The sequence below is a fragment of the Berkeleyomyces rouxiae genome (genome assembly GCF_048999995.1).
Source record: "Berkeleyomyces rouxiae strain 22BRR77 chromosome Unknown BrBRR77_ptg000003l, whole genome shotgun sequence".
NCBI lineage: Eukaryota > Fungi > Ascomycota > Sordariomycetes > Microascales > Ceratocystidaceae > Berkeleyomyces > Berkeleyomyces rouxiae.
The window spans coordinates 483,810-508,001 of record NW_027396493.1 but is presented as its reverse complement, the minus strand read 5'-3'; the positions used below and the strand labels follow the sequence as shown (position 1 = coordinate 508,001).

The following is a 24,192-nucleotide window of genomic DNA, read 5'->3' as shown; positions in this document are numbered from 1 at the left end:
ATTGCGTCTCACGATGGATGCTGCGATTGTCTTCTTCTTTGAACGAAGAACGAGATGGACCTGGACAGTGATGTTTGTACTATCTCTTTGCTTCATCTTTGTTATATTCATGTCGTATTTGTTTCTTTTAGGTCTGTGGGTCATTCGATTTTGCGCGTTCATGTTGTAATGCATCTGATGGCGCAAATACACAACCATCTGTGTCGTCTAGGTATCCCCGTATCCAGGGAGGGGGTATCGATTTTAATCTAAGTAATACCAGGCGTTTGCAAGCCCAGCAGCACGTCTCTCCTCTTGCTCTTCTCCTCTCACCCCTGCAAAGCCCGCCGCTCCTCGCCCGGCCAATACTCATCCAATACGCGATCGCGATGCGCCACCAGCCGCATAAACGACGCCACCGCACACGGCAGCGTATCGTCGCCCCACACTAACGACTCGTCCAGCAGCAGATGCACATACGCAAACACGGCCGCGTCAAACGCCGTCGGCCGCAGCGCGTCAAAGAACCATCCGCTGGTGCTGCGGGCTAGCTCCGCCTCGAGCGCCGCTAGCGCCGCGCGCGCATCGGCGTACAGCGCGTCCGCCTGCAGCGCAGCCGCGGCGCCAGCACTAGACAGCGCCGACGGGCCGGTGGCGGCTGCGGCCGCGACGGCGGATGCTGCGGCGCGTCGTAGGCCCCGCAGCGAGGCGGTCTGCACGCCGGACGAGGCCGATACGGGCGCAATGTACAGCTGGCGCAGCAGCGGGGTGTTGGCGGGCGCGAGGTACAGCGCATGGAGCCAGGCGGGGCGCAGCGACGCGTCGAGAAGCGCGGCATAGGTTGTGCTCCGGGGTGGCGGCGGCGGGGGTGCCGAGGGCATGGGCAGCGGGAGGGTCGCTGGGTCGGTGCATGGCACGGCGACGCGGGTGTCGGCGGGCAGCAGGAAGGGCAGCGAGCCACTGGGCGATGCGTGGTTGGTGGAGGGGAGAGAGACGTAGTCAAAACGGGCGAAGCGAAGGTAAGCCTAAGAAAGAAGGTGAGGGTTAGGATATGTGTGTGTAGGAACAGGAATGGAGGGCGTGGTGCATACCTGCCACTTGAGACAAGTCGGATTGTAACTCAAGCGATTAGGCGCCTCAGCGAAGACAAAGAGCGACGCATGTGTGTCGGACACAGCGGGCGTGTTGCACGGGAGGGCATTCGGCTCAAACGTGGCGAGCGGGAAGCGCGTAAACAGGCGGACGATGAACTGCGGTGCAGTTATCCACGACGATGCGGTGGAAGCGGAGGCGGAGGCAGAGGCGGAGGCGGGCGCAGGTTTGGATGTAGAAGCGGGCGGAGTTTCGGCGCTGGCACTGGGGTGCGAAGTGGCGGGAGCCATTGCGGTTGGATAGTCGGGCCGCAGACTGGCGGCTGACTGGTGGCAGCTGGTGAATGCGTGCTGAGAGACTGAAAGCAGAGGAGAATGTCGTCTATTCGGTGATGATGGTTGTGGTGGGGCAGGCAAATATTTAGAAGGGTTAGGGTGCGTGGTGCTGCCAACCCTAGATACTGGGTTATTGTTGTATACATAACTGCGTGTATAAACATAGTCAGATAATAACGTGGGGGACTGACGATTGTAGGGCTGCAACAAGAAATAAAAGACGGAATAAAGAGAATAAAAAGGTTAGAGAAACACAGTAATCGGGTTCTTTGGCTTTGTCTTGTCGTCCTGCATGAGAGTGAAAGTTTTTTTTGTTCGTTCATTGCTCTGGGTTGATTTTTCTTTCCCTTGCATTAGGGGCGTTGTTTGTTGAGATGGAGATGCACGTGCAGATGGAGTATGCAGGAAGATAAAGAACGTCTAGTTTGGACTGAGACAGACTGAAAATTGGCGCGGCGAGGCGCGGCGCGGGATACGCAGCCCAGCTTGTTGTAGTTATATTAATGCTAGACCAGAGGCGCGTGAAAGTCTCCGGATGGGACCCCAAAAGCAGCAGCGAGCGTTACAACGTGGGCCTATTTCTTTTTTCCTGTTGTTGTTTTTTTTTTTTTTTTTTTTTTTTTTCGGCCAATGGGTTTATCTCGGAGGTTCGGAGAGATTGTAGACTTTTTTCTTTTTCTTTTTTTTTTGGGGAAAGGCGATCGTTCGCGTTCGTTGATAGTGTGGTTTGGAAGGTGGGGGAGGGGCAAGACAAGAAAAGGACGTCCAAAACGGGAAAATAATGACGGATAAAAAAAGAGGGTCAGTGCCAAATTTGGAGATGGCAGTATGTCGCAGGTTGCAAGGGTGGCCGGGTAAGGGTTCCGGAGGTTCTCCGATGGACGACGATGAGATGACGACGTGGAGAAGGAGAAAGACAGACGTGGGGGAGGGGGCGAGGAGGAGGGAAAAAAGGACAGCAAATCAGCTACTAAATGGAGAGAGGGGAGAGATAAATTCCAAGGCGAGAGTCATCTTGCTCACTGGGCTGAAAAAGATTTGCAGGCGACTCTTTTTTTTTTTCTTTCTGTTGGAGAGCAGAACGGGCCAAAATCTCCAAGCACCAAAGGGGTGCGCGCAGGGACTTGGAGAACAGACGAAAAGATACTTGGGTACTTGGCTTGTGATCTTATCTTGCGCAGAGGAAAAAAGAAAGGCCCAGCAGCGCGGCGGTGGTGAGGGCAAGGAAGAAGAGGGAAGAATCGGCAGAGGACAGAGTAGAGGGGACGGGAAGGCCGGAGCAGAAGCAAAGAAGCCGAGAGAAGAGAGAGGGAGGGAGATAGAGAAATGGTGGGTATATGCAAGCTGCAGCACCGGCGCCATTCGGTTCAGCCCAATGGGCGTATTTATTAGTTATATCTGTCGGCGTCTGCATGGAGGTGTGGACGACGTGCGTGACCCCCACCAACGCCCGAGAATGCAGTGCTACGCTTGGTGTCATGTCATGTCACTTGAAAGAGAGAGATACCGCGAGAAAGAGATGTCCAATCTGCGTCTGGTTGCCTTTGCTGCAGTCAGCCAGCCAGGCCGGGGATCTTCCTTGCATGGCAGCCTAATCTTTTTTTTTTCTTGTTTCCTTCGGCTCCATTTCCTTTGTTGTATGGAAAAAAAGGAAGAAGACGCACCGGATGATGTTTTTGGCGTAGTCTTTTTTTTTTCTTTGTGTTGTTCCGGTTTATTTTCTTGGGCGATGGAGAGATGGGTGTTGATAGAGAGGGGGAAAAGGTTTTAAGAAGAGCTAGGTAGTGTAGGGGTGATGTATTGATTGTGATGTATGTCTGGTGGGCTGTTATCTTCTTTTTCGAAAAAAAAAAAAAAAAAAAAAAAAAAAAAAAAAAGAATTACCCTCTTCTCCCACCTCTCTCACCCAGCAGAACCAACCAGAACCCTTCGCATGCAAAATAAAAAATTATTAGCCGACTAGACACTCCCAATCTTCACTGGTATCAAAGCTAGCTGACTCCAAAATCCTAAACCAATGTCCTACGTCCAAGCTTCAACCCTGACGCATGACGCAGGGTCGCCGCCCCAGCTCTTCAAAGTCTCGTTTACAAGTCCAACACCACGCTTTTTGAACTGACACAAGCAGCTTTGGTCTCAGACTATATCTCGCGCTATCTCTCTGTAGTCTACTAGCACCTGTACCGCTCTGTAGTCTGTTCCTCTGCGGCTAAAAGAGAGGCCGGCATTTGCACCGAACCAAGATGTCCCGGTCCAACGCGTCCCTCCCCCCTCCCCCCAGACCCTTCTAAAAAAATCCTTTTTTTTCTTTATTAAAAGAAATTCGTCTCGATTTAGCTGTGTTCCTTTCTTCCTCGGCCCCGGCCCAGCGTTGCAAAAGATACGCGCAAGTTCCGCGGCCACATGCACGCAGCCAGACGAGAGAAGAGAATAAGTGTATATAACAGCTTCATGCCCCTCCCCCTCCTCGCCCCCCCTCTCACCTCACAGCCCGTGTTTCTCGCCGCCCTGTCTGGTCTCCTCTTCAAACAGACATCTCCAACTCATTGTGTCTCTTGTCTCTTCTTCTACCTGTCCCCCACGTCAACTTACACAACTTTCTTGCTGCCTTGCCGATTCCGTCCAAGTCACCCACTCATCTTCTTTTCGGGGATACATAAAATAGTTGACTAGTTATATGCTTTGATAACTATTCCTTCTCTCGTCCAGCATAAATATACAGCCCGCCTTCTCTCTTCTCTCGTTCTTCTCTGTCTTCTTGAACCAACCCTCCCGCTGTCCACTGTTCTTCTCACCAACTCTGACGCCAGTCTCTATCTTAAACCGCCCTCTCTCTATCTTCTTGATCATTCCCCCTTCCCCACAATGTCTACATACATGTCCTACATTGAACAAGGCATCATGTCCACCAACCAGCCCCCAGCTGCCGCTGCCGCCGCCACCGCCTCCTACTACAACTACAGCTCGCCGCCGAGCCATGACCACGCGACCGAAGCCAGCCGCCGATCGGCCGCCGCTGCCGCCACTCTTCTGCAGAGCTGTACGCTGCTCCAGGAGGCTGCCACCAGAGCCCAAATGGCCTTGTTGGAAAGTGAACTGGACGATCTCTCGCTGAAATCCTCGTCTTCTTAGACCTTGCTGTGTCTCTCCACACACGCGCTCTCTCCCTCTAATTATCATGCCAAACAAAAAAGAGAAACAGAAAGAGAATCCTGTTTTCCTGCAGCTCTCTTTCTCAGGTCGTTTGGCAACCGCCTCTCTCTCCTGAGCTTGGAAAGCCAGTGTCTTCTTTTTCTTCTTCTTCTTGATATTCTCTGTTGTTTGCCCCTTTTGCAACAATACCCAGTCTTATTTTACTGCTGCTGCTTTATTAGCCTCGGGCCTCTGGCGTTCACGGCGTGGTGTTATTTCTTTTTTCTTTTTCCTTCAAAAATCTTGCGGTATTCTTTTTTTCTTTCACGGCGGGCAGGACGCGGCTTTCCTTTCTTTGGAGCACGGAAACTTGGAAATACTAGTTTATTGTGTAATATCACACCTTCATCATACTACAGACTCTTCCCCCCCTTCTCTCTTTGTGTGTGTATCATGTCTCCAATCTCTCTTCGCCAAGATTAAAAAAAAAAAAAAAGCCAAAATCGACGTGGCAAAAAAAAGCCCAATCCTCATCTCCATCCGCAATGTCGTCATCTGACCGCTGGCTTCAAACTTTTTTTTTTTTTTCAATGCTAAGATGTAGGCCTGAATAGATCCCCAACCTTCTCCAACACACGGCAGCAAAGATGCTCTCTTTTCACATGTTCGGTAGCGAAGGAGGGAGAGAGCAAGCCAGATGGATAGTTCACGTCCATGTACAACTACTGCCATGGGCCGCATCTGAACTAGTGTATCTGGCCCTTACACCACCACACCTTGTAAAGAACTTGTAATCACGGCGGAATTATTCAATTAATCACCCGCTGGCGTCCAGCAGACAGGCGGACCGTTTCTACTATCCACCAACACAGATCTCGCGCCACGGGGCCTTCCCCCATCCATTGCAAATCTCCCTTGGCCTCCCCTTCCATAACCCTGGGCAGCTCTAAGTAAGCTTCTGTTTGATGAAGAAGGACCGAAGATGCGACAGCTGCCACGCGCAAGTAACCGCCAGGATAACCAGCTGGATGATGATCCACCGCACAACTCTGCCGTTGGTAGCCTCGGACTGATCTCTGAACTCGCTCTCGCGCTCACGCTGGAACACCTGTTCTCTGCGCACCTCACGCAGACGGCTGTTGAGGTCGTGCACGCGCGACGCCAGGTCATCCATCTTGTTCTTGTCTTTGCTGTCGAGGTCGCTGGTCTCGCCCGACGTCACGTCTAGGTGCAGGCGAATGCCGCCGTTGGGGTCCTTAGCGTTGATCCAACCGGGGCGGCCCGATGTTGATGACGGAGTGAAGCACAGCTTGTGGTCGCCAGCGTCGGCAGCCGTGAACGTGAACTTGCCCTTGTTCGCGCCGCGCTGCGAGACTACGCGGTGGTCGTTGTCAAAGGTTTCCTGTAGGAGCGAGGACGCCGCGTTAGCTTCAAGTCAAAAACTGACTCGGGGAAAGCTGCGGCCACTTACGTCAACGGAAATGTAAATTGAGATGCCATTGTGGCTGTCCCAGTCCCGCTTGTTATCATCCCACTCCTCTGCGCTGTAGTGGCCAACCACCAATGTGTCTTTGGGAAGCTCCTCGATGAAGCACCGAGGACCGGTACCGTCAACGAAGAAGTACAAAGCCTGAGCTGCCGAGCTCAGTGCGAGAAGAGGAAGCCAGGCCTTCATATTCTACTATCTGGGGGGTTTTTTGGTCGTTGGCTGAGGTGTGTAAAGGGGTTTCACGGGTTAAGCTCCAAGCCGTATGTTGAGGGGATGCGCCGTCTTTCAGCCTGCGGAAGCGCCAGAGAAGAAAAAGAGAGATTCACACGTGCGTGCAGCAGGATCCAGAAACTGGGGAATCGCGCAGACTAAATTGTCGTGTCGTCGTTGGTGGTTAGTCGTGCGGGAAACACTGCATAGGAGAGAGGAGAAAGCTATGGCGGTTATTGGACAATGGCTCGTTCTAGCCCTGAGGATAGTCGCAGCTGTTTGTCGGGTCCCAAAGTGCCACGTTCGAACAAGCGATCTCGAGCACCAAAGTGCATCACGTGACAGCCTAACCGAACAGTGGAGCCCTGTAATTTTTAGTGGGGCAAATCCGTTCATCCCGCAGCCTCCTCAGGTGCTCTCAGCCAGCCTTCTCGCGCCTTCTTCGAGCCGCCTGGGACCCGTCAAAATTTCGGTCGCGCTCTCACCAACGCAATGCAATCATCAACGACCATCAACAAATATCATCAGCCTTCCCAAATCTTTCTTGTCTCCTTTCTATCGATTATCCCCGCCGTTTATCCGCGTTTTCAGCTTTTGAAACATTGCGCAGCCGCTATAAGTCCGCCCTCCTCCCCCTCTGGCAAAAACTTCACGCCAGCCTTGCGCTTTGCGCCGAGTCCCGGCGCACCACCACCACGCCTGCATTCAACCCAATATCATGGCCTCTTCCGACCTCCGCGATGTGCTGAACCTCCCTACCGACGCCCACCCGGGACCAGCCCGTCCCGGCAGAAAAGGACGGCCCTACGGCCCACGATCCAACCTCAAAGGCCTTGCCCGTGAAGTGCAGAGCCTCGGCGGCGACACCCCCATCGCCATTGTGCAACAGCAGTTGGCCTTCAAGAAGAAGCGCTTTGTTGCGAGGAAGCCTGCGGCAAAATGGGAGATGCGACCGTTTACAAACTCGGCCCGCGACGACCCCACGCTAGTGCTGAGGCATTGGAAGAGAAAAGATACCATCGCATTGGGGCCAAACGGCGAGGAACTCCAACCACACGAATCCGAAGATTCAACCTTTGCCAAATACAACGTCAGAGTGCAGATTCCGCAATATACCGACGACCAGTACCACTCACATCTTGAAAATGACGATTGGACAAAAGAGGAAACCGACTACCTTTTCCAGCTCGTAGCCGACTATGATCTCCGATGGCCCATAATCTGGGACCGCTACGAATATGCACCACAGGCCATGAACGGCGAGATGTGTGTTGATGGGGAATCTAAGGCCGTGGTCCCAGCACCAATATCTCGCTCCTTAGAGGATATCAAGGCAAGATACTACGAAGTGGCAGCCAAGATGATGTCACTCGAGAAGCTGCCACAGTACATGACCCACGCCGAACAAGTGCTCTACGAAACCATGGCAAATTTCAACCCCACGCAAGAACGACTACGGAAAGAGTTTGCCATCAACTCACTATCCCGATCGAAAGAAGAGGCTCGCGAAGAAGAGCTGTTGCTGGTAGAAATCAAGCGGGTTCTGGCACGGAACGAACGTTTCAACGAGGAAAGAAGGGAGCTCTACCAGCGTCTAGACTACCCCAGAGCAGATCAGCATGATATTGCCAGTCTCAAGACCAGTACTGGCCTCCAAAACTTACTCCAGAATCTCATGTTGGCCGACAAGAGTAAAAAGCGCAAGTCAATTGCAGGTCCTGGGGAGGGTGGCACCGCCTCTACTTCGGTTACTTCAGGGGCAGCTGCGGCTGCCGGCTCATCGGGGGCTGCCGGTGCTACTGCCTCTACCCCCACGCAAGAGCAAGCAGTCACACAGCAGGAGAACGCCACTGCACCACCCAATTCTTCCAACGCCGCCTCCACCCCCGCGCCTCTTTCTACTCCGTCATCGGCGCACCCGCCAGGCCACAACAGACGAGACTCGATGACTGTCCCCACGCCAACGTCGGCTGCGGCCAAAAAGGGCGCGCATCCACTGCTCGAGCGCAAGAAACTGAGCGATCAGGAAATGGCCGTGTACGGCGTCTCGCACCACGACCGCCTCAACTCGGGCGCCTCGTTCCGCACCGAGCGCACCAACAAGCTGTTTGCCAGCAAATCCAACCAGCAACAGATCCGCATCACCAACGTGCTCATCGAGCTCGAGATCCCGCCACGCCTGACCATGCCCACGGCTTCCGTCTCCGTCTCATTTGAGAAGCTGCTGCATTCCGTCAACACCCTGCTCGACTGCCGCAAGGTCTCTGACAAGCTCGACGCCGAACTCAAGCTTGAGACAGCCAAAAAGGCCGAGCTTGACAAGACTATCACCGCGGCCACCGCCGCGCTTGCGGTGGCTGCTGGGCCAGCAGCTTCAGGCGATGAGGGTGCCAAGTCGTCATTGTCGTCGTCGGAATCGACACCTAGCGCTGCTGAAAAGGACAGCACAGCAGAGCACGAGAGCGCAGACGCGGCGCAGGCCACTGATTCTGACGCCGGCGATGAGCGCAAGTCGAGGTCTACAAACGAAGGGGATGGACACCACAAGCGCAGCGCAAGTGTGTTCAGCGCTACGAGCGACAAGAGCACCAAGAGGCAGAAGAAGTAGAGAGGGGCCGGGATGTAAAGCATCTTTCGGTATGCCGGCTTGCGGGAGGTAGATGGATGTATCCTCCTGTGGCGGCGTCTACGTCTACGTGCAAGGGTTTCATCACCTCCTCCAACTGCTGTAGAAGGGGAGCAGAGCTTCATTCTCGAAGAGCATGAACGAGAACAAGAAATCTAGAACAAGTTAAGCCAAGACCCCTTGATTTCCGTAAATATTGGTATCTCCTTCTCTCGGGCGGTGGTGGAGCGCTGGCTGGCAAGGTTAGGTGCTACCTAATAATGTGGTGAAACATGGCGGACTTCCGCATTTTCTTTTCTTAATTTTTTTCCCTCACTTTTGCGGACGTTGCGAAAAAAAGAAGAAAAAAAAAACATGCGGCTATGCACGCGAGCGGTTGCGCGGGCAGATCTATCTACGTTTACCTGGAATTCACATGTGTTGTGTGTGAATGACAGGTTGAGGCCGGCTCTGGGGGTCGATGCTATATTTAGACAGCGGCAATCACATACTTGCATCTTTCACCAGCCACACACATCCTACAGACATGGACTGGGACGGAACAGGCAAAAAAGGCAGAGAGAACCACGCCGGCGGCAAGCTGGTGGTCTGTGGATTATTCAGAACGGCGCACGTCAGGACAGGAAAGTCAAGAGAATCAGAGAAGTCGCATTCAGAAGAAAAGTCAAAGTCACAGTGTACCTGTGTATTTGGGCTACATAGGCGCCGGCAAAGATGGGATTTAGGCGCTGGAACAGCGGGCTATCGAGACAAGGGGGGGGAAGGGTAAAGAGTAGTAGTAAAGATGGACCTGGAGGTTCTTCCTCTATACGAGTACTGCTCGTATACATGGCTGGCACAGGAACTGGCGGAACAACAGCAACAGGACTCGGGTCGACATGGAATACCAGTATACACTTTTTATTTTTGCTTTTTGCTTTTTGGTAAAGAAAGAAAGACAAGAGTATGTTTGTGTGCATGACAAGAAGTAAGCAAAAGAAGAAGAAGAAGAGAAAGAAACAAAGAAACAAAGAAATCAGGCGCAAGTATTCGTCTATCCATAACTACGCGTATTTGGAGCTGCGGAATCTATACTTGTGCTACTTGTACGACCTGTGTACATATTAATGAGGGAAAGGAGAAAAAAAAAAAAAAAAAGAGCGAGGTGGAAGTCAGAAATATTGCTGGAGCTGGTAATATCGGTCGGTCAACGGCCGACGTAATCCTCCGTTCAAGGGGAAGAAAGCAAAAAAGAAACCCTGTACGTAGCCTGGTCTTCCCAGGTCTTTGTGTGTGTTTTGTTTTCTTTGTTTTCAAATCAGCCATTCGCGATTAGGAGATTAGGTTTACCTGGTGACCCGGGCTTTTCTAGTTTGGCAAGTTTCTTTGGTCGGTTTTCTTTTTTTTTTTTTTGGCGGAAGTTTCACTCATTTTGCAGCGGGTTTGGGTTATCTATCCAAGGAAAACAATAAAGAAACGCACAGTACAGTACACTTTCACCAGAAGAAGCACAAGCTTCAAAGGCCAGACGAACGGGGTTCCGCAATAATGCGATATACGACGTAATTGCTTACCGATCTCGCTTGACTCGGAGGAGACTGATACACGCATTTCAGGTTCAAGCATATGTCATATGTGTGTATGTACATACCATCCCGTACATAATATATCATCATCATGCCTTTTTTGCTTGCGATCGGAGGCTTCAGCGCTGCACCAGGGACACAGCCAAGGCGCACGAGGACCCTTCCTCTCTCTCCGTCTCTCTTACCGAAGGGGGGGCTTCGAGCAAGCTGGAGAACGAACGAACGAAATCGCCAAAAAGGTAGCAAAAAAAAAAAGGGCACGAGCGGCAACAAGAGTAAGAAGCATAACAAAGGACACCGAGTCGGCGCTTTCCAGAAGCCGTCTTGGTTTTCATTATTTTGGAGGGGGGATTTGCTAAGACATTAAAAGTTCGTCTGAAGCAGAAACAGGATCGCATGCTATCTCCATTGCAGACGTCTCGTATGTCTTATTTCTTTGCTGTTATTTTCGGGTTTCTCGCCTTGTCTTCTTCGTTCGGCTTGCGAGTTCATGAACGGATGTAGCACGACTTTGCATATTTTGTCTTTTTTTTTTCTTATTATTTTTTATTCTCTCTCTAGTGATGGCAAATAGGGATTATTCCTTCTTCGTCAGCTGCTAGAAAAGAAAACGAAAAACGAAAACCCGGAACAGAGTGTAGATTAATAAAGGTTAGAATTAAACGCTGTGGTTCATACTGATAATGAAGAGACAGATCAACGTGGGAGGAGGAAGAAGAACAAGGAGAACAAGAAAAAAAAGAAACGAGAGTAGTGAGTGAGCTTTCAAGCCTAAAGGAAAAATAGTAATAAAAAAAAGCCGAGCGCTTGCAAGGAAATCCGAGAAAAGATAGTAGACCGGGGGGGTTCTTTTCTCTCCGCTGGCGCTTACATTTGACCAACACCAGGCGACAGGGGTTCGTTTTTTTGTTCTTTTTTTTTGTGAAGGACCTATACACCTGTCTATCGATTGGCTAGATTGCATATGTGAAGCGAGCGCTTTTTTTTTTTTGCTCTTCTACCTCTCTTCTTTTCAGTGTCGGCTTGTGGGATGATCTTGCGGCTGGCTTGGTTCTTGGCGTTCTATGTGCTATGCATTTTCTTGCTAGTAAGTCCTCCTATCAAATACTTATATTTTTTTCCCCTCTCCCGGGGGTTTGACAGGAAGCTTTTTCGGCTAGTTTTGTGAGGCGTATTGGCGTATTCTAACACACAATGATCAAGCAACATAACGATTATCTACCTATAACTGGTTGCTTGTTTGGACGGTCGAGGGGCGTTTGACGGCCCTGGCGATATGGGAGCAACGTGAACATCAGACAATCGACCAAAGGAAATAAGTTCGGAGTTTATCCCGAGTCGATGGATGTGTATCGACCAGTTGCATGCGATTGAGTTCATCGTCAATTAACTTGGGGGGTGTAATTATAGACAGACACAGACACAAAAGAAAAAGCACAAGTGGCTCGGCGCCGAGAAAATCCCTTGGGACTGTTGGGAAATCCTTTGTCATGAAGCGCTGGGTTCTGCCTGAGGATAGGCGTAGGACAAGAAAGAAAGAAGGAAAAAAAATAGTTGGTGGCAAGTTGCAAAGGACAAGGGACAAGGCGAGGAGGGCTGGTTAGTGTTTGTACGGTTAGGGTTGGCGGCCAGCCTGTTTCAAAAGCCGATCGGAACAAAAAGCGGCCGAATTGGCGGAGTTAAAAGGGAGGGGAGAGGGGGGGGGGGGGGGGGGCGGTAGAAGCGGCAATAGAGCGGCGGAGAGGAAGGACCGGAGTTTGGGTTTTACGGAAAGTGAGTGGTAAATAGAGACAGGTTATGTAAGAGGTGGGAGGGAGATCATGGAGTATGCGAGTGAGGTGGACTTAACTGAGGAGGAGAATGATATGATGAGCGTGGAACTGTCGCTATGTGGACGATAGTTGTAAATATGGATGTGAATGTGTGTTTTTTTTTTGGCTTTTCTTTTTCTTTCAAAGAGCAGACTCATAGTAGTATCATTCCTCCGATTCTAATAGAAACATTTCCAAAAGACTACAAAGTAAGACTCGATGAGAAGAGGAGATCTCGCTTGTAAGAAAGCTTGTCCTCAGATGATAAGCAACAAAAATAAGGGGACCTTTAAAACAGGCAAATTCGACTGAGCTATTAGTCTTAGCATGTATAAGCTCGACGCTTAGGATGCGACTTGTACAAGCAAGACCACAAGTAGACGCCTAAATCAAGCGACATGGCTTTTCTTCCGGCGGATATCGGTCGAGTCGGACAGTGGCATCGGCTATTATTGTCACAAGGCGCAAGACAAGGACAGGTGGAAAGTACAAGTAAACACTGGCTGGTAGAATGGATGATTTGCGTTGTATGTGCAACACAACACACCCACACCCCTCATGTTACTCTCTTCTGGGACATTTCCAGGAGGAAAGAGAGATCAGGAGAATCGGGTCAAGGTGTGTGTTGTGTTTGCAATATACTCCAGGCCCAGGTGCGTTTGAGAGAATCTCCTTCTACTGTACATAGTAGATGGTCTCAATTGGGACAGGGGCCCTCGGCATGTGGTTGTCTTCGCGATAGATGCAGTCACGTTCAGCTGGACTTTGTTCTGTTGCACGGTAAGGGATCAGACGCTGGCAGGAAGGCAAAGAAGGGGACAAGACAGGTAACTAGTTGACTAGTTAACAAGAGCAAGAAACATAGGGCTAGGAATCCTGGTCCCCAATCCCGAACCCAATCCCAGTTCTAGTGTTATGTCGGGGTTAAGAAATCCGAGTGGCCGCCTAGACGGAGCCTTTTCTTGACTGTTTGTGCCCTGGCTGGGTTGCTTGCTTCTGTGTTGGCCTGTGAAGAATCAAAGTCAGCATCAGCATCAGCAGCGTCAGCGTCAGAGTCAGCGTCAGAGCTAGAATCTGCCTGACAGGGGGGTGGGGGGGGGGGGGGGGGGGGGGGGGAGGCGGAAGAAGAAAAAAGAAAGGGAGAAGGAGGTTTGACTTGATGTGCTTGTGCGTGTAAGGTTTGGTTAGACGCTGCCAAAGTGAAACTGGAGCGCAAAGTCCGACGGCCAGCAGAGCCCAGAGCCCAGAGCATCACCAGTGGCTGCAAGTCTAAGGTAAGCCGACGGTGCTTGTGCTCGTAAACTCGGCAACAGGGGCGGACATAGTGGTTGGGATTGACCTCCGTTACAGTCAGCTAGTTCCGTCGGCCAGCTGGGCGTGCGTGGGCTGCAGTCTGTCGAGGAAGCCGAGAAGGCCCTGGCGATGCGAGGCGGGGAGGCATCAGCGAAGGGCGTGCCGGAATGACTATCAGGAAACTGTGGGTGGGGGGGGGGGGGGTTGTAGATATATTAATGAGCCGGGAGAGGTGAGGCTGGATTGGCGGGTTGCGAGGGTTGACGATGGTGGTGAGGGGTGGAGAAGGGCCGCGGAAACTGGACTGGCTCGAGGACGCTGAGACTATACGGATTCGCACCTGCGGCCGCATGTTTCCGCGTCCGTGGCAGTCTGTAGTTGCGAGTGCCGGATCTGCTGGATTGGATTCTCCTCCGCCGCCGCCGCTGCGGGCGGCGGTTTAGCGCGTTCAATAATAGTTGCAAAAGTCACGATTTCCGGATGTTTCGGTGGGGGCCAGAACATGGCCAAGGGCGCACCACGTGCAAGGGCAAAGGGTGGGTGCCAAGCCTGAGCAAAGAAAGCATGCAAGTACCTCCTCGGGCAGAATGGGTGGACAGGTACTTGTGTGTCAAGGCCAGGCGCACAGAACCGGGGCCTTTTCTCTTTTTCCTTTTTTTCTTCTCGCCGCACGCTTTCCTCCTTGGCTTTTTGTTGCCGCAGGTCTGCGGGAAGCGCGGGTAGCACTAATTGTACAGGTACAAGTATAGGTACAAGTATAGGTACAAGGAGCCGTACGTATACAGGTAGTTACTTTCCTTTTCTGGTGGTTCAATGCCGTGCCGTTATTAATGGCCGCTAAACATGCCCAAACATATCCGCACAAAACGAGCTACCTAGCCAACTAACTAGCACTAACCCCGTTGAGCGGGCGGTGGTTTGTCAGCGTCCCAGGGAGGAAGAACCAAGAGGAAGAAGCGGAGTTGTCACTGGCTGCGCGTCAAGCCAGCAGGTACCGGTACGTCCAAGCAACATGCAGAAGTCCGCCAAGATGCGCTGTGTCCAGGTGCGCCCTAGCATACGCCGATGCCCCATATACTCCCTAGTATTCTTCTACACTCGTATCGTGCCAGTCCAGTCCAGCGCTGTTCCACTGCCGCCCACAACCCGCGCGGACTTATGCTCTCTCATGCGCGGAGGGCTTTTTAACTCCTTGCGTTGGTCGTGGTCTGTGAAGACTGAGTGAGTGGAGTATCAATTTGCGTCTGGCTCCCACTTTCCGCGCCAAAGTCTTGTCGGCGACGGCTTTAGAACCGGGAAATGGCGTCAAGCCCAGGCTTATGGTAGTCGACTAGATTACGAATACACATCCATTTCTAAGTGCACATGTGGTTTACGGAAGCTTTCTTTTTCTTTCTTTATTCCTGGCCGTGTCATCGCTGACCGGGATGTGTGGCTTGGTTTCGCACCCGGAACAATGTGAATATCCTGCGTCTGCCAGGTGCACGATGGCGTCTATCTAAAAGTACCTGTACAAGAGTTCTAGCTCTACCGGGAATTGTTCTTGTGGAAATCCCGCCGTTGCCGGTCCACTGACGCCCGCCCCGTCGTAGGCTTAATTGGTACCAACTGTATCTGGTTAGTAATACAGATGAGAGTCCCCTATAGCTGTTCACCACAGCGCACCAGGCCAATCGCGCGCCAAAAAAAAAAAAAAGAAAAAAAAAAAACAGGGGGAGGGTCAGATGCTAAGCTCAAGCCTGCAACGGGGGGTTCTAGTCGTCCAAGCTGGCCCGCCCCCCCAAGCCCTCAAGCGCGGTGTTCCATGACAGGGAATGATGACATTAATAATTATAGCAGCTATAAGTTCCGTGTTTTATAAGCAAGAGCGGTTTTGGCTGTGGACATGGAGAGCCTTCGGAGGCCTTTTGATGTACGGAGGCACAAGCGCAGGTAGAAGGGGAAAAAAACAAAAGCCCGACGGTGCCTGCTGTTGGCTGCCTGCGCTTGGCTGGCGGACCAAGTTGCGCGAGGCAAGAGCAGGCTTCGCTACTGCCCACCAGGGACAGAGGCGGACAAAGGGTACGAGTATAGGAGTACCGAGTACAGTCAGCAAATTGTGGCCTGAGGCAGCATGCGGCAATGTGTTTGGGGGATTGTTTTGTGTGTGTGCAACCGGACACAAGACGGACGGTGATGAGTGGACGAATCGAGTTGGCTTGGGTTGGCCAAGGTCAGACTGAGGCCAAGCGCCGGGGTTTGCCACCATCGCGACTAACCAGCAATAAAGGCGAGGGCAGCTGAAAGTCCGACGACGAAACTAGTGCGTGTGAATGAGTGAATGAGTGAATGAGTGAATGAGTGAATGAGTGACTGAGTGAGTGAACGAGTGACTGACTCTGAAGAGAAGCACACGCCCCACCGCCCGGCGCTTCTGCACAATGGCGCTCTCGCAAAAGAAAAAAAATACAGACATGGATGGGCTGGGGACAGGCATAGGGGCACAGGCTTACAGCCATAGGCTTACAGGCCCGGCGTCGGGTGGAGTTCCACTGTGAATATCATGGTCCACTGACTGGCTGCTGGCTGCTGGCTGCTGCCTCTATCTATCTCTCCCTCTGCCAGGCAGCTACATCCGCCCAACAGACGCTGGCGAAGTTCACGAGAAGCGCACAGGTCAATCTCTCTGAGTACATACATCATGGCCGTAGAAAGCTAGAGCGATAGACAGCCCGACCAGCCGCCATAGACGGGCGAAAATGCCACTGTCGAGGCCCTGTCCGTTTTCTTATTTGTTTTTAAATTTCTCTCCCCCCCCCCCCCCGCTCGTTTACGTCCCCGTCTCCATTCCTTGATCCATACACAAACAGCCTGTAAAATATATGTATTTGTCGCCCCCATCTTAACGCCTAAAGCCCATCTCATGGTGATAGCCGCTGCCGCCGCTCTAAACACCGACGTTCACAGAAATTACCTAATCGCGGCCACGCTACTAAACTGCTTTCGAAACAGCGCCCCAAGGCAGCCACGGGGCATTTTTCAGGTTTTTTTTTTTTCTTTTTTCCCTCCTCAGGCTTCTCCCTTCTGGCTCGGGCTTCTTCTCTCCTCTATCCTCTGCCCTCTCCCGGCGCGACCACACTTCTCCTCATCCTGCTCGAACCGAGCCTGCGCCTGAAGCTCTCTATCTCCAGCCCATATCTCACAGCACACACAACACATGTACGTGCGCCAGACGTCGTCCTCTCCCACGCCGGACGCCGCCCAAGTACCAAGTACCAAAGTCCTCTTCCCTCTCGTCTCTCGTCCCTTGTTTTCTCCTTTCTCGTCCTGTCACCTGGAATAGGAAGAGCCCGGGCGTGGCTCTATCACGCGTCCCCTTCTCGTCTTTGTCCAAGTACAGATACAAAGATACAATCCAAGGAGCACTTGGCCCTCTGGCTCTGGCTCTGGCTCTGGCTCTGGCTCTGCTTCTGCGTTCGTTGAACACCTCCGGCGCTTCCCTGCTCCCTCTGCCCTGCCCTGGACCTTGTCTCGTCCGCTATTACTGCTATTATTCGTCCGCCCTGGCCTGCCTTGTCTATCATATCCACCACTGCCGCTTCTTCCCTTCTCGTTCTATAATACAAGAGTACAAGTACAAGCTCAAGCACACCACCGCTCACTTGACTTAAACATATCAAGTGCCCTACACCCATCTCGGCACATTTGGTTCCTCCACTTTACACTCCCCACGCCTCTCTTCCTCTTCTGCCTAGTTTCTCTGCCTCTCTTTATACATCTCCCCTTCTCTCGGCCATATATCCTGCCTCTCGCACCCATCTCTGCTGTTAAACCTTCTGCCGCTCCATCATCGTCGTCACCGCCACGCCTTTGCCTTTGCCAGCTTCACCACTCCGGCTTCCTCCTTCGCCTCTGCTGTCCTCCACAGCCCTTCGACGTGCCACCAACCCAACTCTCAGTCGAGCCCCAAGACCACCGCTCCCTGACCGCCAGCTCCGTTTGCATCCGTGCTACCTGATCTTCCGTGCCGTCCTGAGCAACCTTGCCACGGCCGTAGAAGCCTCCTTTCCAGTCTTGCCGTTTTCCCTGTCAAGTCACTTCGTTGTCCTAGGACAACCCAAACTTCTCTTTTGAATGATTGCGCTATCCCTTGGCCAGCCACCATTGAGTGACCGCCCCAGTTCAATGTCCTCTTTTACCGCCCTGAACGGCACTTCGCCCAAACAATCCACCCAGAAAATGAGCATCTCCTACGACGACTCACGCCGTCCCGCAGAAGAGACTCCCAAGTCTTGCCGCTCGGCCCTGCCCGAGGCCCCGTCCAGAGCCCCGCTGCAGTCTTCGTCACAAGCGCAATCTACCTCGCAAGGGCCTGATGCTCGCCGCGAGGCCTGGGACGCCCCCGTAGAACGCACCTATAAGCCCACTAGCTACCCAGACGTTGTTGACGGAAACAAGCGCAAGCGCTCCCTATCCCCAATCGGCGGTAGACGAGAACTTCCTGCGCCGCAGTCCCAACATCACCAGACAAACTCCCAGGTCATGTCTTCGCCCGAGTCCAACGGCCAGGCCCTTCCCGCCCTGGCCCGTGACGCCTACAGCACTCCCCAGACCGAGTACAGCAGCAGCGATGCCCGGTACCGGAATCAGTCCTCGCGCGAGCCCCAGTCTCAGCCATCCACCCAGACTAGCACTGAAGACGTCGAGGCTCTCCGCCGCGCAGCAGCCCAAGGCGAGCACAACGACTACTCCCAAGGCAGCCCCGAGGCCGATGACCGCACAGTCTACTCATTCTCTGCCGACCAGCAATGTCGCGACTCCTCCGTCATGACCGCCAGTGACCAAAAGAAGAGAAAACGCAACTTTAGCAACCGCACCAAGACCGGCTGCTTGACGTGTCGCCGCCGCAAGAAGAAGTGCGACGAGCAGAAGCCCGAGTGTAAGTAAAAGCTTTCCTTCGAATCTTTGGAGTCGCCCGTTGGGCTCGCCTCGCTTGGAACCACTGTCATCTTCTTCATTGCCTTGCCCACCTGTTTGCTTGGTAACGGCCATCTAGATCTGTGTGCCCACTGCTCTGTTCGCTATACGCAACCCTTTCAAACTAACCTAATGTGCTTCTTTGCGTGTCGTAGGCTCCAACTGCATAAAGGGCGGTTTCTTATGCGCCGGCTATCAACCACAGCGTGGCCCTCTCTGGCCCAAGGCCGAAACCAAGGCCCCTGCCACCCTGGAGCCCAAGGAGTCTTCATACATGTCTCCCCCCAGCGGCCCGGCCTACAGCGCCACATCTGCACCCTACAGCAGCTCTATTCCCGCCTCCAAGCGCGATCAAATGCAGCACTACCGTGGCCAGCAGCTCCGCATAGACCCTCCGCAAACCCGCTCCATTCTCAATGACGAGGACCGGCCAACTCCGTCCACCATCTCCAGCGCGCCCCCGGTCACCAGCCCAGAAAACAAGCTGGCCGCTATCTCTAGCTTCACTGGTAACGCTTTCCCGACACCGATTAGCGCAAATCCCGGCCCGGCGCTAAACTTTTCAGACCGTATGAGTAAGGATCCCTACAGCCGTGTACCCCCGCTCCACGACATTGGACGCCCGACATCCGGCTCGCAGCTCAGCGAAATGTCACATACTGGAAACGCCAATTCTCTGCCGCAAATCAACATTTTGAACCCCACCCGATCCAACAGCCCGAGCATGTCTGCCCAAGCTTCGCAAGTTGCGCAAATAGCCCTGTCCCATGGCTCGTTTTCCCAAACATCACCACAGGTCCAACACCAGCAAGTACAGCAACAACAACAACAACATCATCAGGCGCCCCCTCAACGGACCCAAAAGGAGGAAATGCTTGCTGGCCGCAACTACTTCCACCGCGACCGCGAGCTCACCGAAGAGCGTGATCGCTGCACCACTGCCTGCTGGCGCTTCAACAACGCCACCCTCCCGCAGAACGGCATCTCGTCGCAGGAGCGTGCCCGCCTGTTCCACGACATCCTGCACCCGGCCGGCAGCAGCCCCAACCGCTTTGGCGAGACTTCAGTCATTGAGGGCTCGTTCACCTGCGACTATGGGTACAACCTGGCCATTGGCCAGAACGTGCTCATCAGCCGCGACTGCAAGCTGCAGGATGCGGCGCCCATCACCATTGGCGACAACTGCCACATCGGCCCCGACGTCAAGCTGTACACGGCCACGGTCTCGACCGACCCGAAGCGTCGCGGTGCCGCCGGCAGCTCGCAGTCTGCGAAGCCCATCACCATCGAGGCCGACTGCTTCATTGGCGGCGGCGCTGTAATCCTGCCCGGCGTGACGATTGGCAAGGGCAGCACTGTCGGCGCCGGCTCCGTGGTCACGCGCAACGTGCCGCCCATGACGGTGGCAGTCGGAAATCCCGCGCGGGTGGTGCGCGGAGTGTCGACTTAGACGAGAGATGAAGAAGGTGTAGACAAGGCTTTTGAGCCTCCGGGGAAGAAAGGGGGTTGACTTGCATATTTGCATTTGTTTTTCTTTTTTTCGGTTGGGAATACTGCATCTGCTTTTTTGTTTTCTTTGTTTTCAGCGTTGGTTAGCATTTATCGGACGTACAGGCTGTGTGGACATCGGATATCCAGGCATCGTTCCTTTGGAGGTTTGTTGATTATTTTCTTGTTTTTTATTCCTCTTCACGGCCGCCTATTATTTACTAAAAGAACTAATCATTCTTTGCATGCATGAGAATGCACTTTGCACATTTACCACTCCACGGAATTAGAGATCAGAAAACACGTGAATTCAGTTGAGGTTGGAGATCGATGGCGATGAAGTCACAGGTCTCCACTGTGCCTGGAGCTTGGGACTCTTTCCAAGCAGAATGTCCCCGTTGTTAGGTTGCTTTTTAGCATCATTGAGGGGAGCTTGGCCCCGCAGAAACGTTGCAAAATAGAGTGTTAGAGGAGCTTTTGTAACAGTCCCGGGCCATGTGGCCTGGGGAAGCTGGTTTCGGGGAAGCCTAAACCAAGCTATACAGATGTATGTATTTATCTCACGGCTGGCCATTGTCTGTCTCTCTCTGCCTTTGCTTCTTTCGGATACTTTGGCTTTTGTCTATAACATTAAACCCACCAGAACCGGCCTAGTTCTGTCTTAATCCGCCCGGCTTGTCTTACATCATCCGCACCGCCCTAGCGACCCTTTGTCCATAGCCCTTCTCTCCTCTACCTGCCACCCCCGCTTCCCGTTTCTTGCCTGCCATGTCTCTTACACTCGACCGCACTCTGGCCGCGGCGCCGGCCACCACGCGCGGCCTGCCGACGCCCATCTCGGCCGACAAGAAGGGCGAGCGAATTGCCTATGCTGTAAGTTGTGGCGAGAGGCCCCTGTTGCGCGACGACCGCCGTCGCAGGCCAGGCCCGCAGTGTTGTTCCGGCCGCCCCGCGTGCGTCTGCTCGAGAGTCCCGTGTGCTAACCGTAAGTCGGCGAGTTTAGTCCGGCAAAAGCATCTTCGTCCGCTCCATTGACAACCCCGCCGACTGCAAACAGTACACTGGCCACACGGCCCAGACGACAGTCGCCCGCTTTGCGCCCAGTGGCTTCTACATTGCCAGCGGTGACGTGTCGGGCAGCGTGCGCGTGTGGGATGCCATGGGTGCCGAGCACACAAAAGGTGGGGACCTCCAGAACGCCTCTGAAAGCATGCTGTGAGAACCGGCGCTAACACACCCGTGACCCCCTGCCACTCTGGTGCCCACAGGCCAATACTCCATCATTTCGGGCCGCATCAATGATATTGCTTGGGACGGCGACTCGCAGCGCATCATTGCTGTGGGTGACGGCCGCGAGCGCTTCGGCCACTGCTTCACTGCCGACAGCGGCAACTCGGTCGGCGAGCTGGTCGGCCACTCCAAGACCGTCAACGCCGTAGCCATCCGCCAGCAGCGCCCGCTGCGCGCCGCCACAGTGTCAGACGATGGCTCCATGTGCTTCATGCACGGCGTGCCCTTCAAGTTCAACAGCAAGGCTGATAACCTGCACCGTGGCTTCGTCTTTGCCACCGCCTTCTCGCCCGACGGCAGCAAGCTGGTGTCGGTTGGTGCCGACAAGCGCATACAGTTCTACGATGGAAAGACCGGCGAACCAACCACGGCTATCGGCGAGGGTGTCCACACAGGCAGTATTTTTGCTGTGGGATGGTCTGAAGATGGCAGCAAGATTATCACGTCCAGCGCTGACCAGACCGTCAGGCTGTGGGACGTGGAGTCTGGCGCCCAGCTGCAGAGCTGGCGCATGGGTCCTGAGGGGTCTGTCAGTGTCAGCGATCAGCAGGTCGGTGTGGTTTTCCCGCACGGCCGCTCTGATGGGCTGATCATCGCTCTCAACCTTGACGGCGATCTGACATATCTCAACATCGGCACCGACAAGCCCGTCAAGGTCGTGCAGGGTCACAACAAGAGCGTCACTGCTGTCACTGCCGGCTCAGCCTCCGACCGGGCCGCTTGGACGGGCAGCTTCGAGGGTCGCGTGTGCAAGTGGAATCTGACGGCAGGCACCGGCCACGTTGTCGACGGCGCTGATCACTCAGGTCGTGTGACGGCCTTTTCGTCGCGAGCCGGTCATACTCACTCAATCGCGTGGGATGACACGCTGCGTCGCATGGATGAAGCCGCCGGCACCTTTGTCGGTGAGGCTGTCAAGCTCCCCGCCCAGCCGCAGGCCCTGTCGGCCGACTCAGCCAACGGCGCTGTCTACGTAGCGTTAGCATCTGAGGCGCTAGCTATCTACCAGGCCGGCCAGCTGATCGGCGAGGCGCCCCTCGGATACATGCCAACAGCCGTTGCAGCGGCTGGCAACACGCTGGCTATCAGTGGCGACGGGTCCAAGGTGAATGTTTACGAGGTGGAGGGGGCCACATTGACTAAGATCGCCGAGCTGACACGCTCGACCGCCGCCATCTCCGTGCTAGCCTTTTCCTACGACGGCCTGCTGCTAGCTACGGGCAATGCGGCCGGCAAGATTATCGTCTACAAGGCCGGTGGTGCGTGGGACGTGGAAACAGACCGCTGGTCGGCCCACACGGCCCGCGTCACGAGCATCGCGTGGAACGCCCAGAGCTCCCATGCCGTCTCGGGCGCGCTGGATTCCAGCGTGTTCCTGTGGTCGCTGGCCAAGCCGGGCGAGCGCGTCAGCGTGGCAAATGCGCACAAGGACGGCGTTCATGGTGTTGCGTGGGTCGAGGGCGATTCAAAGGTTGTTTCGTCGGGCGCCGATGCGGCGCTCAAGGTCTGGGATGTCAAGATCTAGGAGTAGCGGGCAGGGGTAGTAGGTAGCACGTGGAGTGAATTAGACTATTTTCTTTTTTTTTGCAATTGAAACTACATATCTCAAGAAAAGAAGACGTTAACCGTAGAGACGGGGACTGTATCAAGTTTCTCTTCATCTTGCCCCATCATTCCATCTGCAGTGCTTCGGCCGCGCGGGTGTCGGCTTTGCTGTAGGGCTGGACTATATCCCGGGCTATGTCCCATAGGCCGCCGGCGGAGGAGGCAGCCGGGGCGCCATGTGCTGCTGCAGCATCTACGGCGGCATTCTGGGTAGCGAGGAGAAGAGCCTGGGCGCGCTCGATATCTGCGAGGAGGGTCCTATCAAGAGCACGTGAGCACAGAGGCGGAGGTAGGGTTAGAGGAGCTAAGAATGGTTCCATTGACGCCGGAAACATGCGAGCCAGAGGCACCAGTAAGCAGGACAAGAGTTTGGAAAACGGGCGTGCATGCAGCACACAACCCGGACTGGCTGGGCACACGAAGATCAGGGAAAAAAGAAGAGGAGAGGGTCAGAGGAGATACTCACGTCAGTGTCCCTGCCACGCCGTACTCCTGCGCCTCGACCATCTGCGCCAGCTCCGCCTGGTGGTTGTCGAGCAGCTCCGTGTTTGGCACAACGACTAGCGGCACGTTTGCGGCGAGCGCGTCGAGAACAGAGCCGGTGCCGGCATGCGATATGACGACGCCGAGTGCGCGCGGGCGGTCTAGCGGGTGTGCGTGCGGGCGCGGGCCCAGGTTCAGCCTGGCGTCCGGCACTGCATCAGCGAGCTCACCTTTACCTCCATCCAGGCCTGCTTCTGGATATTCTCGACACAGCGCCATGTCGCACGCTAGCGACGGCTTAACATCGAAGCAGTCGACGGTCAGCAGTGCCGGGTTGACTGCTCCGGCAGCCCAGGTTGTGAATACTTCGCAGTCGCGCCCGGCCTGCACCGTCAGATGTGTGAAGCCGGCTTGTGCGAGACCAAGTAGAAAGGAAGCCGATTGCACGGCGGAGAGCAGGGCGGTAAAGGTCGTGGTGGCGCCGACGGTCACAAAGCAGTGCCGGGGGAGGGCCGGAGCGGATGAGCTGGGAGAGGAGGATGGAGGGGGCATTGCGGTAGAGTTTGTAGATTAGAGCAGTGGAAAAGGGAAGTTAGAGGGGGCTAAATCTGGATCGAAGGGTGTTGGTATTGGTGATGGAGTCGTTGACGGCGTCGTTGTTGTTCCGGGAGCTCGATGCAGGGTTCAGGTCGCTTGGATAACCCTAGTTAATGTACTTATCGATAAGTCACAATGCCCCACCATCCCCAAGACCAGTTTGCAGCCAATCAGGAGCCCGGAATAGTAGGCCAGGCTTAAAGTTTTCAGCCCGGCTTTTGGCGGAAGTCAATGAAACGGC

The 24,192-nt window shown here is 54.1% G+C and overlaps 7 protein-coding genes across 7 annotated transcripts; 4 read left to right on the top strand and 3 right to left on the bottom strand.

The window, feature by feature from the left end:
* Positions 1-308: 308 nt before the first annotated feature.
* On the bottom strand, positions 309-1,361 carry BROUX77_003304 (uncharacterized protein; the record flags this gene model as incomplete). The annotated part of the gene is made up of 2 exons (XM_073747941.1): positions 309-1,004; positions 1,071-1,361. The coding sequence occupies 2 exons, from the start codon at positions 1,359-1,361 to the stop codon at positions 309-311; spliced, it is 987 nt and encodes a 328-aa protein (XP_073605729.1).
* Positions 1,362-4,271: 2,910 nt separating this feature from the next.
* Positions 4,272-4,538, top strand: BROUX77_003303 (uncharacterized protein; the record flags this gene model as incomplete). The annotated part of the gene is made up of 1 exon (XM_073747940.1): positions 4,272-4,538. The coding sequence occupies one exon, from the start codon at positions 4,272-4,274 to the stop codon at positions 4,536-4,538; it is 267 nt and encodes an 88-aa protein (XP_073605728.1).
* A 946-nt stretch (positions 4,539-5,484) lies between these two features.
* Positions 5,485-6,213, bottom strand: BROUX77_003302 (uncharacterized protein; the record flags this gene model as incomplete). Its single annotated transcript, XM_073747939.1, has 2 exons — positions 5,485-5,940; positions 6,010-6,213. The coding sequence occupies 2 exons, from the start codon at positions 6,211-6,213 to the stop codon at positions 5,485-5,487; spliced, it is 660 nt and encodes a 219-aa protein (XP_073605727.1).
* Positions 6,214-6,955: 742 nt separating this feature from the next.
* Positions 6,956-8,845, top strand: BROUX77_003301 (uncharacterized protein; the record flags this gene model as incomplete). Its single annotated transcript, XM_073747938.1, has 1 exon — positions 6,956-8,845. One exon carries the CDS (start codon positions 6,956-6,958, stop codon positions 8,843-8,845), a length of 1,890 nt encoding a protein of 629 aa, XP_073605726.1.
* An 8,851-nt stretch (positions 8,846-17,696) lies between these two features.
* BROUX77_003300 (uncharacterized protein) lies at positions 17,697-19,938 on the top strand (the record flags this gene model as incomplete). Its single annotated transcript, XM_073747937.1, has 2 exons — positions 17,697-18,450; positions 18,644-19,938. 2 exons carry the CDS (start codon positions 17,697-17,699, stop codon positions 19,936-19,938), a joined length of 2,049 nt encoding a protein of 682 aa, XP_073605725.1.
* An 806-nt stretch (positions 19,939-20,744) lies between these two features.
* Positions 20,745-22,791, top strand: BROUX77_003299 (uncharacterized protein; the record flags this gene model as incomplete). Its single annotated transcript, XM_073747936.1, has 3 exons — positions 20,745-20,849; positions 20,980-21,157; positions 21,245-22,791. The coding sequence occupies 3 exons, from the start codon at positions 20,745-20,747 to the stop codon at positions 22,789-22,791; spliced, it is 1,830 nt and encodes a 609-aa protein (XP_073605724.1).
* A 145-nt stretch (positions 22,792-22,936) lies between these two features.
* BROUX77_003298 (uncharacterized protein) lies at positions 22,937-23,906 on the bottom strand (the record flags this gene model as incomplete). The annotated part of the gene is made up of 2 exons (XM_073747935.1): positions 22,937-23,129; positions 23,338-23,906. 2 exons carry the CDS (start codon positions 23,904-23,906, stop codon positions 22,937-22,939), a joined length of 762 nt encoding a protein of 253 aa, XP_073605723.1.
* Between the last annotated feature and the right edge of the window lie 286 nt (positions 23,907-24,192).